The following is a 14,977-nucleotide window of genomic DNA, read 5'->3' on the forward strand; positions in this document are numbered from 1 at the left end:
AGTAGATAGAATTATTTTAGTGTCTACTTTCTGAATACTTTCTGAGTTTTCAATGGGACAGAACGAGAATATACTTGACTAGATATTAGTTCTGACTCTACTCGTAAGTTAGGTGGATTAGTAGTTTCAGTCAAGTGTTCAATTGTCTAAAGGTCAGTCGATATTCTACTCTCAATGTAACTGAAACTTAAATGACATCATGCAAAATCGTTTGACAATACATTTCTTTACACCCCGGTAACATTGACTTGTACAAAAAAACCATTTCTACTTGCGGCTAAGTTAACTCTGTTGTTTGTTTCATGCAACCTCTCAATCACAGGATCAGGTATGTAGACATCGTAAACGACTTAATTACTTATTAATACTGTATAGTTTTTAAAAATATCATACGAATTTCTATTACTCTCCTCGTATCTATGAGCTTGGCCAGCAGTTTGATTAATCTAATTTAGAAGTAGATCTTGCTAAGTGTGCATAAACTTGGGTTGTATGCAAGTGTATAATCAATAAAACTATTTTCATGAATGGTAATATCATACAGAATAACTACATCTTAGTCAATATTTGCTAGTGCCCCTTTACCGATCCCGCATTTAATTAGGAAGTGTACCAAGTAGTACCTAGTAATAGTATCGGGATAGATAGAGTCGTGGTGACGCGGGACGATGCGGTGCGTGGGTCAGGGTGACTGTCCGTCTGGGTGTCTGGGTCCGCCGGAGGTGACTGAGGGTCAGGCGCTGAGTGAGTGTGATGTTTCAGTGCGGATATCTCGGCGGTCTGCGCTCATCACTCGGTGGCTGGACGCAGAAAGTAAAATCATGGTACTGGGGACGACCTCTAGTAAGTTGCCCGGCCTCCCGCCGACGATCGGCAAACTGTCCTAGCACATGACAACTCTTTCTTTTGCACGATGTTCAAAATTAAAGTTCTTCTATTCAAAATTTACTCGCTTCAAACGGAACGATGCTTGGTGTTAGAAAATTTATATTAAATATGTTTTCACATTTCCTCTCGTTGCACTTCATTTCGATGTTTATTTTTGATTTTGTGTAAACTATTTTTTTTTAGTTCGTTACTTTGACCATCTAAATTTAGTAGTGACGCACATTATAATTGATTCGGTTCTCTCATTCGCCTGTAGAGGTATCTAATGTCTTGAATGGGTAAAGCTCACGCTGCATGAATAAGTTTAGTAAAATTTCTTTATTAGATTGCGGTTGATAGGATTTAGAATTTTTATTTATTTTTTAGATGCAAGTAACATGTACAAACTTGATTAACCACCGTTATTGTTAATTGTTTATCAATTTGCTGAACAGACTTCAATGTTTTATAATCCTCCAATGTTAAATTTTGTCCTTCATCTGTAAAGATGTTCATCATAATTATTTTCACCGAATTTAAAGCACAATGATTGTACATAATATTATTAAATTCCACACAATAGAATGAAAATGACGACATTTAGATCTTTTTCTATTCTCGTTATTTCGATACTCTGATTCATTTTGAAGTCGGTGAAAATAATGCATGGCGGCAAATTCTCATATTTTTTAACAATTCCTTAATTTATTTTTAAATGTCGCAAAAGAGCTTCGTTTTTTCTTTTATTTATATTATTACTTACATATTTTAAAGTATAATTTTAAAGTTTTCAATCCGCTGCATTGATAGGTCCACCAATTGGGTTATTAACTTCTCATTAAACGTACATATATATACACTTGTATAATATACCTATGAACCACGCCACCGAGTGATCGAAACGCATGTTTCCAAGCCTCCAGCTCACATCTCACTATACAGCTTCTCGATACATTTGACGTACAGATCACAGACATAGTAACTGAGAGGCACAAGGTACTTCATGCGAGTCCTGATTTATGCCAAGTATCTACTGTTAACGCTGTTGCCGAGAATGATTCCCCTTTGCCGCCCAGCTACACTTGTCCTCAATTAGAGCACTCAACTGTAGAGGCTGATCCGAAGTTGCTGTTGTTAGCGTAGTATACAGTGTTAGTGTGGATGTGGTATATAGACAATAGGGCTATCTTCTGTTAGCGCGCCACAAATCATTATGTAATGAACTATTATTGTTAGAAGATGATGTGGCCTGTAGTTGCAGAATAAATAAGTCCATTGCGCTAGCAAAAACTATGTCTAAAATTTAAGAACCGTTGACTAATGCCGATAATTATATCGATGTAAGGTCCTGAATTAGTAATTAATTTGAAGAGCACGTTAAAGTCATCAGTGCCAGCCATCACGCATATCTGATAATAAATTTTATCTTACGGTTACAATTTTTAAATTTGTTTTGTGTGCACATTTTGGAGCATAGTTAAGGAGCTAAGCTTTTAATTCCTATATTACAGAATAATCCTATATCCAGCAGTGAGACATTATATTAACGATAATTATAAGTAGCTACTTAATTATAAATTAGAAAATATAAATTAAAAGTAATGAATTAAAAATAAGATTTTTCACACAAGAGTTCCATTGTTTGAGAATCGGTTGTCAGTTTTGGAACGTTTTAAGTACAGTAATATCGACAGGACATGGCCCACAAGTTATCGCGTAGCTTCGACATGAAAGAAGAAGGTGGTGCATTACTTGAGGATCGAGGTGGGATCCGCAGGCACCAGTCCATGCAGCGACTGCAACATGGCGAATCGCAGATGGACGAAGGCAGAGCGGCGAGGGTCGTGCCCGACCACCATGGCAACCTGCATATTACGGTGAAGAAGACCAAGCCTATCCTTGGCATCGCGATCGAAGGCGGCGCCAATACTAAACACCCACTACCTAGAATAATTAACATACATGTAAGTTTTTACATATTAAAAAAAGACGGATTTGTTACACCATTTATAATTCCAAAACTATAACAAGAAAGTTGAAGGAACAGAGATATTATAATATAGAATAGCACCTTTTATACCTTTTATCGCAATCTTCCCACAGAAACATAAATTACGTTGTTAAAATCGCGGGGCACAACTTTAGAACCCAATATCATTAATTAACATTGTAAGCAAATTTATACGAAAAATTACGTAAAGCAAGACAATAAATTTATCAAACTTGAACTTTTCTTCAGTATTATAATGTAGAGTATTATAATGTAGGTATTAGTAACTAATATAAAAGTTATTATTCTAACATTCCAGGAACACGGATCGGCGTTTGAAGCAGGAGGGTTAGAAGTGGGCCAACTAATACTGGCGGTGGATGGGAATCGAGTAGAAGGGATGCAACACCAAGAAGTCGCTCGGCTTATTGCAGAGTCCTTCGCGCAAAGAGATAAACCGGTGCGTTAGTTATTTTGTTGAAAGACGAGATTGCTAACAGATTATGAACAGGCACAAAACTGCATTTTTTAAATAAGTAATCCGTCCTTAATTCAATTATCACACAGTTTAATTATTTTTTAAGCATACCTACTAAAAGCACAGAATAGGTACTTTATATTATTCTTGAAACTCTTGTTAATGTTACTCGTATTGTTGAAACTTACAACAATTTTAAAAATAACAAATAAAGAGTTTAATTCCGTACTTGGAAAACCAGATTTTATAATAGTATTTATAAATGTGTAAATAAGATACCCATTAATATGATGTTTTTTTATCGCATTACAGGAAATAGAATTTTTAGTCGTCGAAGCAAAGAAATCCAACTTGGAACCAAAGCCAACGGCGCTCATTTTCTTGGAGGCCTAACATCTACTTTCCCTCCCCGCCAGCGACCCTCCGAACGCGCTGGGCACCGCGATGTCGGAGGTCGACCTCACCGCGCACACCACGGAATAGCCAACTCCAACCTGCGCTGCCACATGCTCTTTTGAACGTCCAGTCGGTGCTGAACGCTCTTCGCGGACTACTACAGTACCATGCGACATGCCCAGCTTTGTTGCATTGGTGACATAAGTGTCACGCGACTAGCGAAAGCAGACGACGAGAGGTTCGCTCTACAGAAGTATTGCGTCAATAAAATAGATGATGAACTTTAATTCAACTATTCCTGTCCTGACGTTGCAACGGACTGAAATGAGAAAAAAAACGCAGGTATCCTTATAAGTAGGCTATACGAAACTAATGGCACAAGGGAGGCATATTTTGATAATATAAAAAATCTTGTAAAAATAATAAATAACGCAGAAACTTGAAAAAATATTCCCAAGTACATGCCCATGGGATTTACGGGTAGAATCAAAATTTTTGAAATTCTTTTCTAGAATGTAGAGTTACCAATTTTACCGGTAGTCTGTGACTGAATTTTATAAGAGATCTCCTAACTTTTAATGATTGTAATTAATACGCTAAAATAAATCACATACGAATAAGTCACAAGTAAAAATTTTTACAAATAAGCACATTTGATACAATTCTGAAAACTGATTATAGCAAAATTAATTAAATAGAAGAACATAATTTGAAGAGATGTGCTAATTTGAAACATATTGGAATGGTACTATGAACACTGCGCGTTTCATATCACATCGGTTCTTGAATCGTATTACCATAGTAGTTTCGGTAGAGTTGATCTAGAGCTTACAATCTGGCGTATACATACATTTCATGTGATATTTTCACGTCACTTGCGTCATCCATGTGCCATCAACGTTTTAAATCCAGCTTAGGTTCGGTCTGGGGAATCATTCGGTTCAGTATTGGGTAAGAGATTAGGTTCAGCCTTGCGGTAAGCATTCGGTTCATCTCATCACAGGTCGTTGTGCCGAAGGTACTCACTAGAGAACGCCCTAGGGGTCATCATCCTTGTCATCAGTAGAGCAGAGCTTGCAGCACGCGGTGCACTCCTAAGCAAGCTGTCCATACACTTTAGATAAACAGTAGGTACCTAGTCAGCCTATCCATAACTTTTTCGGAACTACCTACTTACCTTGAAAATAGAGTAAAACCAACAGTTAAACATCAACATACGATCATTTTTAAATAATTTTAATGAAACAAAAAAGATCAAATCTTTTGTTTTTGATTGTTACATTAAAGTTCTTTACTATTTTGGTTTTGTTTTGGTTCAGTTTGCTTAGAGAATTGCACATATGGTGCGTCAAAAGCGGTGAGTTAAGAAATTTATGGCGGAGAGGGATAGCCCACTCAATTTACCAAATACGTAGATTTAAGTGAATGTGTGCATTATAATCAATTTTATGTTAGATGTTAGTTACAAATTGGCTTTTATATTATCATATAGTAGATCGTCACAAATGGAAACACAGTTCAAAAAGTGTTACTTAGATGCTTTCTCATATTCGTAATAAAAACAAATTTATTAATCGACAAGAAATTCTTAATCCATTCACTATAACCAAGAACTACATCATTTAATTAATGTACAGTAACAAATATCATCTTGTCTTTATCCCACTTAAGTGGGGTGTCTGACAAAATAGTGTACATTAATTAATTAACGCACCCAAACAAATACGATTTTTACATCATAAGTTAATTTTTTTAACAAATTTTAAAAAACCTTGTTAAACCCACCTCAATCCACTCGGATTTCAATATTGGATTCCACATACTGTAACTCCTAAATTCGATTAAACATATATTAATATGTTTAATCGAATTTAGGATATAGCTCTCATTAATTTTACAAAAACTAAAAAGGATGTCACTGTTATTGGAATTGTGCTATTATTATTGGAATAATTGCCTGATTCCGATATACTTGATACAGTTTGTACTAGTTTTATTAAAATGCAAGGAAAAAATTCGGTGGTAACTTTTACAAATAAGAAATCTTTTTTAAATATAAGTGTTTCGAGCTCAATAAGATATTGATACGAGTATGTTTATTTACTGCAAATTATTCCCCACGGTTCTGTCTCAGAATCGCTTTCAATTCGTATTTAATTGATCATCCCCTACAATTTTAATGGGAACTTTGGTTACTGTGGTTGTAGCGTATGGATTGAATATTTTCTCATTTAAATATTTACTTGGATGTTAAACGTGATTTCAAATATATTATCAACGTATAGAGATATCAGTGTTTTGCTAAAGCTTTTGACTCTGTACAGCGGCTCTGTAGATATATTTACCGTTAACCGATACGTTCACAAATGAAATAATTATCTTGTAATATAATGTAACCGAACCTTTTAAAAATTGTTTTATCTGAAATGCATTTAAAGTATTGTAAATATTATATACATCAATAATACTATGTAAAATTAAGTTGTAAATATATTTGAATGAATTGTAAAAAATATAATTATATTTCATGAAGTTAGTGCCAAAGCGTACCTACAGTCCCTCAAATATTTTGCAGTTTATACAGATATATTCACGATTATATCCACCTTACTTACTCTTATTGTACTTGCAAAATGTAATCACATCTTGTTATCTTAGGCTTGAATATTAGTATATATGTATTTGATGTATATTCTTTATTAACAATCGTTATCGTTTTAGTTACAAAAAATCTTTTTTCCATCTTAATTTATATTCAAATAAAATGCATGTAACAAATTATACTGTACTTCTTATGTAACATATAATACTATATTTTTTAATTGTATACGCGTTCGATATTCCATTCTTTCATATACTTTACAAAATTAATAACTTAAATACACAATCAGATATATACTCGTACACACACTGGTGGTTTATTCGTTAATGTATCTGTATTAAGCTTATAACAGTTTTCTACGTTCATCTTACCTGAAAAATATAATAATAATATATTAAATAAAGCAACAAAATCCACATCAGAATTTTCAGAATTACTTAATAAAATTACCTATCTATGTTTTGATTTAATGTGGCCGAAATTATTTTTATTAGTTGTTGAAATAATTTGTAAAATTGTTTGCAAAACTCTTTTACTATACCTACATATTAAGATTTCTGAATTAGTAACTGCTAATCAGAAGTAAACAAAAACAAATAAGTTATGAATGTTCAGAATGTGTATCTCATCAAAATTTTTTGGTCTCTGTTGATACAACATTTAGCTATTCTAAGTTAATAAAATTAAAATTATGTGTAGTAATTTAAAACCGTTATGAATGTAATGTCCCCGGTAAAATAGTGATTCGCAAAATCTGGAATATCAGAACATACAAATTCAGATGATAAAAGATTGTCTTATTTATGTTTAAATTACTATTATATTACTGTGATGAGGTGATGTATTCTTATTCACGTACCTATTTAAACTCATCACCTGTTCAGTTGATAAGTTCATTTTTATCACCAAAATTGTGAACGATTTTATAAATTATTTCATCAAATGGGGTAAGCTTTGTAAGCTTGTAGGTCACTTATTTCAAATATTATTTCAACAAACCGTTATCATGTCCTCTGCACGTTTGTAGGAACATCTATTTATAATCGATTACGATTATTTAATTCTTTAAACGAATAGATTTATTAAAATACCATGATTTATAATGGTATTAATTATTAATCATTTTCAAAAAATATCTATTTTAATTAATTTCTTCAGTTTTTCATTGGACGATTTATTATGATTTTCATTTAGTTTTACTCAAATCAATAAAATTACGAAAATTGATTAAGCAGCAGTTATTTTAGTAATAAAATAAACCAAAACACCTGTACCTAAACTTCAAAAATTGCAAGTCAATTAGTCATAATAATTTACTACTACTTATAACACTTGTGGTTCTACTTAATAAAGAATAATTTGATCGATTATACATAGTCAATTCAATATCTACTACGTATATAAATATACCTGACATTTTCAATACATTTGTAAATAACAACTCAATCAACTTGTTTCTACTTAGTACTTTAATAGAGATCTGAAACGTAATGAATATTAGTATCTATTTGTGAAATTATGTTGATACAATAATTATTTTACTTATCATCAGAGTTACTCGTAAAGTGCCTGGTAGATACAAATACGCTCTAAGTTGTAATACAGAGATAATTACTTTCGTTATTGTTTGGTCGTTGTTCCTAGCAAATGTATCGAAAAATTCAATATCACGTGTGTGCAATTATAATAAAATGTAAAAGGTCGAGGCGCAAATTTTAGTAGCACCATCGCGATTCTTAAGTTTCGGATACACTGTTGCATTGCGTTCAACCATGCGTCTACCAATCATAAGCATTTTCAAATCGACATGCCTTGTTATTGGTAGATTGCAGAATGGCAATGTCAAATAAGTGCATCCGAGGTTTAACTACTAATAAACCACTCTCGTTTCATACCAACATAGACGACATTTTCACGATAGCTTAGTTACATGGAATTTTTTTGTAATAGTTGCGTTTTTATACGTAATGTGATATTCCTAAATTTTCTATGCCGTCCATTTTGATTTGATTTTCATTTCTTCATTGCGTGACGGTGTGATCCCAATTTTAGCTAGTTTTGTGATATTGTATGGTCAGAATCTACACTATGTAAAATCATGTGTATCAAAGTTTCGCGCACACTGATAAACGTCAAGTTTGCGTTCAATATTGCCACATCTTTTTAATCGAGCTGTGTCAATGATCTGAGGCACGGCAGTCATCTTATAGTGAACATATCAATATTAAAAATCTTTTATATTTTAAATAAATAGGCCGACTTGGCAAGCGCTCTAAGCAATGTTATTGAATATAATAATAATAATAATTGTAACATACGAGTATATTGTGTATTCATGCGATGGTCAAGTCAATCTATTTATTTAAAATATAAAAGATTTTTAATATTGATATGTTCATTATAAAATGTTGTTAGGTTAGCTAATTACGTAATAATTTGAAATAGAAGATCCCTTAATCACGGACAGAATAAAGTAATCGACTTGGTATTACATGGATCTCACAACTTTTTGCGGTTGAATAACGGTTGATTGCGAGAGTTGCTACATTTTACAAGTGTTGTTTTTTTATGGCATTAAGCTTTCTACAGCGTTCGCGAGTGTTACACAGTAACTGGTATCACGAGACACTAAATAAGACTTATGAGATTGTTAGGACGTTGGACGCAAGTTAGAGCGCAAACAAGAATGCATCTATGTGCGCGGTGCTTTAAGTTGTGGTTGATAGAGTTTACTATAATTTACCTTCATCCTGTACTCAATTACGTACTCATACTTCGTGCTGATATTACGTTGTAATCTATGTTGTAGTCTATTGTTAAGTTTGCAGTTGACAACAAAATATATTGTTATCTAGATAATGTAACTCTTTTGTTTTCTTTTCTATCCCAATTAATTTAGGAAAACTATGGAAAACATGAAAAAAATCAAAAAATAATTTCACCGCGGCTTGTTGCCTACACTGGTGACAGAAGGGCTGGGTCATTTTTATGGATCAGCCTGGCTGTCCAGCGCGGAAATGCAGCCAATATTCTTGCCGCCATTCTACGTGGGCATGATTTGTATAGTTATTAAGATACATTAGCTTAAGATCCTTATTGTTGTATTCATTTTCTCATACAATCTCTTAATAATCTTGAGATATTTTATTGCATCTACGTTCTGGATAAGATGTCTGTTGCATCCGCTACTTACCTACAAAAGTAACATTAGCAATTACACTGCTCGGCAATTCTGCCAAGCCAACTTAAAGGTATTTTGTATGAATTTGTATTCATAATTTCATACAAAATATATGTTTAAACAGATAACACTTATTTAAACTATGTAATATGTATCTTGTTTTAGTAAATCCACCTTATATAGGCCTCCACGTCTTGCCTTACAGTTTAGTACCTAGGTATTTAAGTAGTTTTGTATACAGTCTAATAGTGACATAACATTTAAGTAGAGAAGGTACCGTCGTCGTCTGAATGAATATTTTACAAGCTTTAAAACTTTTACCCTCAGAAAATCATTAGATTTAAATTAAAACCACTTTTTGAACTTTTGAATTTAAAATTTAGTTTATTTACGTGCATATTTTGACAATTCAATTTATTCTTAGAAGTCCATTTGGCTTTGAATGCAGTGGTGAGGTAAAACAGACGAAGCGCGTTTAAAGATTCGTTTTGATACAGAACGTACCTTCAGTATTCAGTTATAAACACAACAGCCAGGGTTTTTTGTTTATCACCATTTTACAATATTCTCTAGAACTAGTAGGTGCTTAGTCATACTGTGTATTTAATTTCCAAGCTTTTTTAGCGTTTATATAATCATTAAGGTTGAAATTATTGAGAAACTAGTCCATGATTTCATATGGCAGATTATTATAAAAATGTATGCAATATCTCTTGAAAGAATTGAGTACCAAATTTTTGTAACCTACACTAGGTTGCGAAAATTTGGTGTGTAGATGTGCAACAATTTTATTTTATACTAGCTGATGCCGCGCGGTTTTACTCGCGTGGTTCCCGCTACCGTAGAAATACGGGGACAATATATAGCCTTCCTCGATAAATGAACTATCTAACACTGAAAGAATTTTTCCAATCGGACCAGTATTTCCTGAGATTAGCGCGTTCAATCAAACAAACAAACAAACGAACGAACGAACTCTTCAGCTTAATAATATTAGAATAGATTCTTTACATTAATATTATACGCCGATAGACGTATACTGCAGGAGACAAGCCTTTAGCCTTTAGAAGGGACTTTCAAATATGATCCTGAGCCGCCTGCATCCAGCAAATCCCTGCCACGCGCTTGAGTTCGTAAGTCCACCTTTCAGGAGTCGACCAACACTTTTTAGCGCTGTTTAGTTTTTCCTTTATTTTATTTATTAAAAAAAACATACATACAGCCGAACGTACAACCTTCTCCTTTTTGGAAGTCGGTTAAAAGTATCCAATATCGAGCGCAATAAAGGTGACTCTTATTGGCATGATAACAACTTGAAAATTAAGATATACCAAGGTACCTTAGCTTGTTGTAAAATTATCTACGAATTGTTTTCACGATGTATTTTCATATCGCAGTTGAAGATATTTTCAAAATAAATCAAGAACATAAAATGTGATAGATAATATTTAATAACTTATAATATTTTGACGTTCATATTTTTATTGTTCAAGAAATAAACGACAATGATATTCATTGTTATGATTTCGGAACATAAACATGAAAGTTATCTGCTTTTTTTTTCTAAGAAATGTCAAAAGTTCCATTACTTTGCGATTCTATTTGGTAGATACTTAATTGTAGATAGTAACATAGAGCCGTGATAGCCCAGTGGATATGACCTCTGCCTCTGATTCCGGAGGGTGTGGGTTCGAATCCGGTTCGGAATCGTGAGGAAACCTGCATACCAGAGAATTATCTTCATTATCTGCGTGTGTGAAGTTTGCCAATCCACATTGGGTCAGCGTGGTGGACTATTGGCCTAACCCTTCTCATTCTGAGAGGAGACTCGAGTTCAGCAGTGAGCGGAATATGGGTTGATGACGACGGCTATCACTGCTATAAAAGAAAATGTACCTAACGATAATTTTAATATTTCAGTTCTGTACGTCCTGTATAGTCCTATAATTATTATCCTATATTAATTAATTGTATTGATTACAAACCTATCGAATTTCAGAGTTCATTGGGCTGCAAAAATTCAATAGCCTACTGGCGGCAAATTTGCAAATACGACACTGGTACCTACCTAGTAGTAGTAGACCACCTTATATCTAAGGTGTGGAATTCCCTTCCATTTGAACACCTTGCCTCAACTTTGAACTTAGTTACTTGTACATATATTTTCCAGTCAATATTGGCTGTCAAGCATAACTTTTATTATTTAATGATTTTCATCTTTTTAATTTAACTTTTACTTAATTTTCATTAAATGGGTTAAGGCCTGAAATAAACGAATATGTATTTTTAATTGTTTAAGTAGAAGTAGAACTAAAAAAACACAGCCGAACCTCCTTATTTTTGAAAGTCGATTATAAAGGTGGATCTGTTTTCGAAGCTGTTTACAATTAGCTTGATTAATACCTAATTAAACAAGCTAATTGTAAACCTATCCATTAGAAAAAACAATTTGTGTTACTACTCTGAGATCACATCTTAGTATAGGTTATCAAGAGACGAAAAGTAAATAGGTACCTATTGTGTGGGTACGTACAGAACGGGTTACTGAACCCACATTCAAGGTCCAATTTCGTAAATCGAATCGATGTCCATAAATAAAATTTTATTTTTAGCAATCAGAACAACTGCCAGTTCAACCAGCCCTTTCCAGTTTCCACAGCTTATGTTAAAATTATCTTACCCACTAGGGAATGCAATATAGCCAAACTTGTTTCTTGATTGTATAATGTACAATACAGGCCATGGCCAAGTTTATTTTTGGCACTTCGCTGCAATGAAAGATCATTTTTAAATTATGTTTATGAAGATTGCCCATTTAGGTATAAAAAAGGGCTGCAATATTTTAAAGAATGTTCAAAATCAAAAATCAAAATCAAAAATCATTTATTTCAAGTAGGCTCAGTTTACAAGCACTTTTGACACGTCAGTTGACTATTTGTAAAGATTCTACCACCGGTTCGGAAGGCAGGTTCTGCTGAGAAGATACCGGCAAGAAACTCAACAGTTGCTCTTTTGAAAAAGTCATACAGTATTATAATTTACAATTGATAACAATTACAATTTCTTATAGTTTTATTTCCTGTGTGAAGGTGGAAGCTGATCCAATGGCCTCCAAGCGCTTTTATCTTTAAGGAACTCATCAATGTTGTAGTAACCTCGACTAAGTAAATGTTTTTTAACACATTGCTTAAAGCTATGCATTGGCAGGTCCATCACAGTCTTGGGGATCTTGTTATAGAAGAGTACACCCAAACCTACAAAAGATTTTTTACTCTTTGGAGACGATATGCAGAAATAAAGAAGTTCTTTTTAATCATGAGCAATAATCCCCTTATCATATTACCTACTAAACAATAAAGCTTGTTAGGGTGTGACGATAATTCTACGGGCGAGAAATGAACCTTTTAATGAGTGAGTTGACTAGTGACTCCGCCGATTACCACCGGTTCGGATTTCGGAAGTCTGCTCCTATACTACAATCATGCCTGATGGAAGCGACGATGAGGTCTAAGATGAAGCGCGCTTGCCTAGAAGATGCCTATTCACTCTTGCCTTGAATCAAAGGTGCTCAAAGTATAGGTACGTGTCAGGATATACAGACGCCGGAAGACATTCCACATCTTAGCAGTTCTAATTAGAAACGTTGATGCAAAATGTTTCGTGCGGGTTGACTGGACATCGACAACAAAAGGATGCCAGTTTCAGATCACAACGTCTCGCTGTTCTGCCCCCCTAGCCAAGTGGCACGTCTATTCTCTTTCTACGATCGCTTTAGGCTTCCAAAATTAGAAAAATGTATGAGAATGACAGATCGTGATCACGTGACATTCTAATTAGCAAATTCCTGCAATGCAATGCAAGTTCCATTAGCAAATGTCATTCCTATACATCTTTCTAGTTTTCGAAGCGTTAGCGATCGTAGAAAATGCATCGACGTGCCACTTGTTTAGGGGGGCTGAGGTAAAATGGGGATGGAGGAACTATTAGATTGTAAAGTTCCTGAGCACATTATTCAAAGTAAAAGACCGATAGACAGGCATTGCTTGGGTGTTGTAAACTCTGCAGTTTCGTCCGTGTCAACGGTTCATTCCATGCGATACTGACGATCAACCGAGTCTAATACAGCGAGTTGGTATTTAAATGGCTTCTACTAGAAACTCACCAATTACACTTTTTAAAAATCATTTATTACAGGTGAGAAAGAATATAATAAGGAACTTAAGCTAACTTATCCTGATAACTATACAAATCATGCCCACGTAGAATGGTTGCAAGAATACTGGCTACATTTCCGCGCTGGACAGCCAGGCTGATCCTTTGCGCAAAAAATTAGCCAGCCCTTCTGTCACCAGTCGAGACAACTAGCCGCGGTGAAATGATTCGGTAATTTTTTATGGCACTGGGACTCCATGGCCCAAGGGTCTCCACGGCAAAAGGTACAAATATGTAACTCTCAGTCAGAGAGGCATATTTGTGCCATTTACAGGTTGTTTTTCATCAGAGCAGTGATAGCCCAGTGGATATGACCTCTGCCTCCGATTCCGGAGGGTGTGGGTTCGAATCCTGTCCGAGGCATGCACCTCCAACTTTTCAGTTGTGTGCATTTTAAGAAATTAAATATCACGTGTCTCAATCGGTGAAGGAAAACATCGTGAGGAAACCTGCATACCAGAGAATTATCTTCATTCTACTACGACTATTGGCCTAACCCCTCTCATTCTGAGAGGAGACTCGAGCTCAGCAGTGAGCCGAATATGGGTTGATGACGACGATTTATCATCAATATCAGCCTTTTTCAAAAGGTTCCCTTACGATGCTTTTCCTTCAACATTCGAGGCAAGTGGTATTTAATTTCTTAAAATGCACAACTGCAAAGTTGGAGGTGCATGCCCCGAGCCGGATTCGATCCTACGCCCTCCGAATCTTAACCACAGGTTTACCACGGCTTTATGAATATTCTTACTCTAACCTAATAGTATCTACCTAGGTGTCATTGACTCCGTAAGAGGTCAACGATACCTACCTAATTACTAAAAAGAAATAATCTAATTAAGTTAATGATATTCTACAACCGATCATAATACGTAAGTACTAAAATTTAATTAGATATCTAACTACATGTAAAATTTACATTTATGTACCTAGCTAGGTAAAAGTTAATGTATACCTTCTCATTAAAACTTTTTATGTATATGATATGTATGATTAGTATGTAAAGTATGTATAAGTATGTTGTTTATTTATTATTTATTATTGCACTACTTACTACTACTTTTGGCTGGTGGGAGGCTTCGGCCGTGGCTGGTTACCACCCTACCGACAAAGACGTACCGCCAAGCGATTTAGCGTTCAAATACGACGTCGTGTAAAAACCGAAATGGGTGTGGATTTCATCCTCCTCCTAAAGTTATTCCATCATAGATTGCATCATCTCTTACCATCAGGTGAGATTGTAGTCAAGGG

The 14,977-nt window shown here is 34.5% G+C and overlaps 1 protein-coding gene across 2 annotated transcripts; it reads left to right on the forward strand.

The window, feature by feature from the left end:
• The first annotated feature begins 289 nt into the window (after positions 1-289).
• LOC112048305 (whirlin) lies at positions 290-9,197 on the forward strand. 2 transcript variants are annotated; one of them, XM_052891065.1, is made up of 4 exons: positions 290-843; positions 2,562-2,831; positions 3,177-3,317; positions 3,648-9,197. In XM_052891065.1, the coding sequence occupies exons 1-4, from the start codon at positions 754-756 to the stop codon at positions 3,726-3,728; spliced, it is 582 nt and encodes a 193-aa protein (XP_052747025.1). In that variant the 5' UTR covers positions 290-753; the 3' UTR covers positions 3,729-9,197. The 2 variants fall into 2 exon arrangements, 1 of the variants encoding a protein (XP_052747025.1); XR_008252374.1 differs by having other exon boundaries at positions 303-843; positions 2,645-2,831.
• Positions 9,198-14,977: the final 5,780 nt, after the last annotated feature.

This window comes from Bicyclus anynana, chromosome 3, assembly GCF_947172395.1.
Source record: "Bicyclus anynana chromosome 3, ilBicAnyn1.1, whole genome shotgun sequence".
Taxonomy (NCBI): domain Eukaryota; kingdom Metazoa; phylum Arthropoda; class Insecta; order Lepidoptera; family Nymphalidae; genus Bicyclus; species Bicyclus anynana.

Bases quoted from the DNA above. Each gene is read 5' to 3' on its own strand.
- LOC112048305 (XM_052891065.1), top strand. From the start codon at position 754: ATGTTTCAGTGCGGATATCTCGGCGGTCTGCGCTCATCACTCGGTGGC. The intron at 2,832-3,176 runs GTAAGTTTTTAC...CTAACATTCCAG, and splicing joins CTAGAATAATTAACATACAT to GAACACGGATCGGCGTTTGA. The intron at 3,318-3,647 runs GTGCGTTAGTTA...ATCGCATTACAG, and splicing joins TCGCGCAAAGAGATAAACCG to GAAATAGAATTTTTAGTCGT.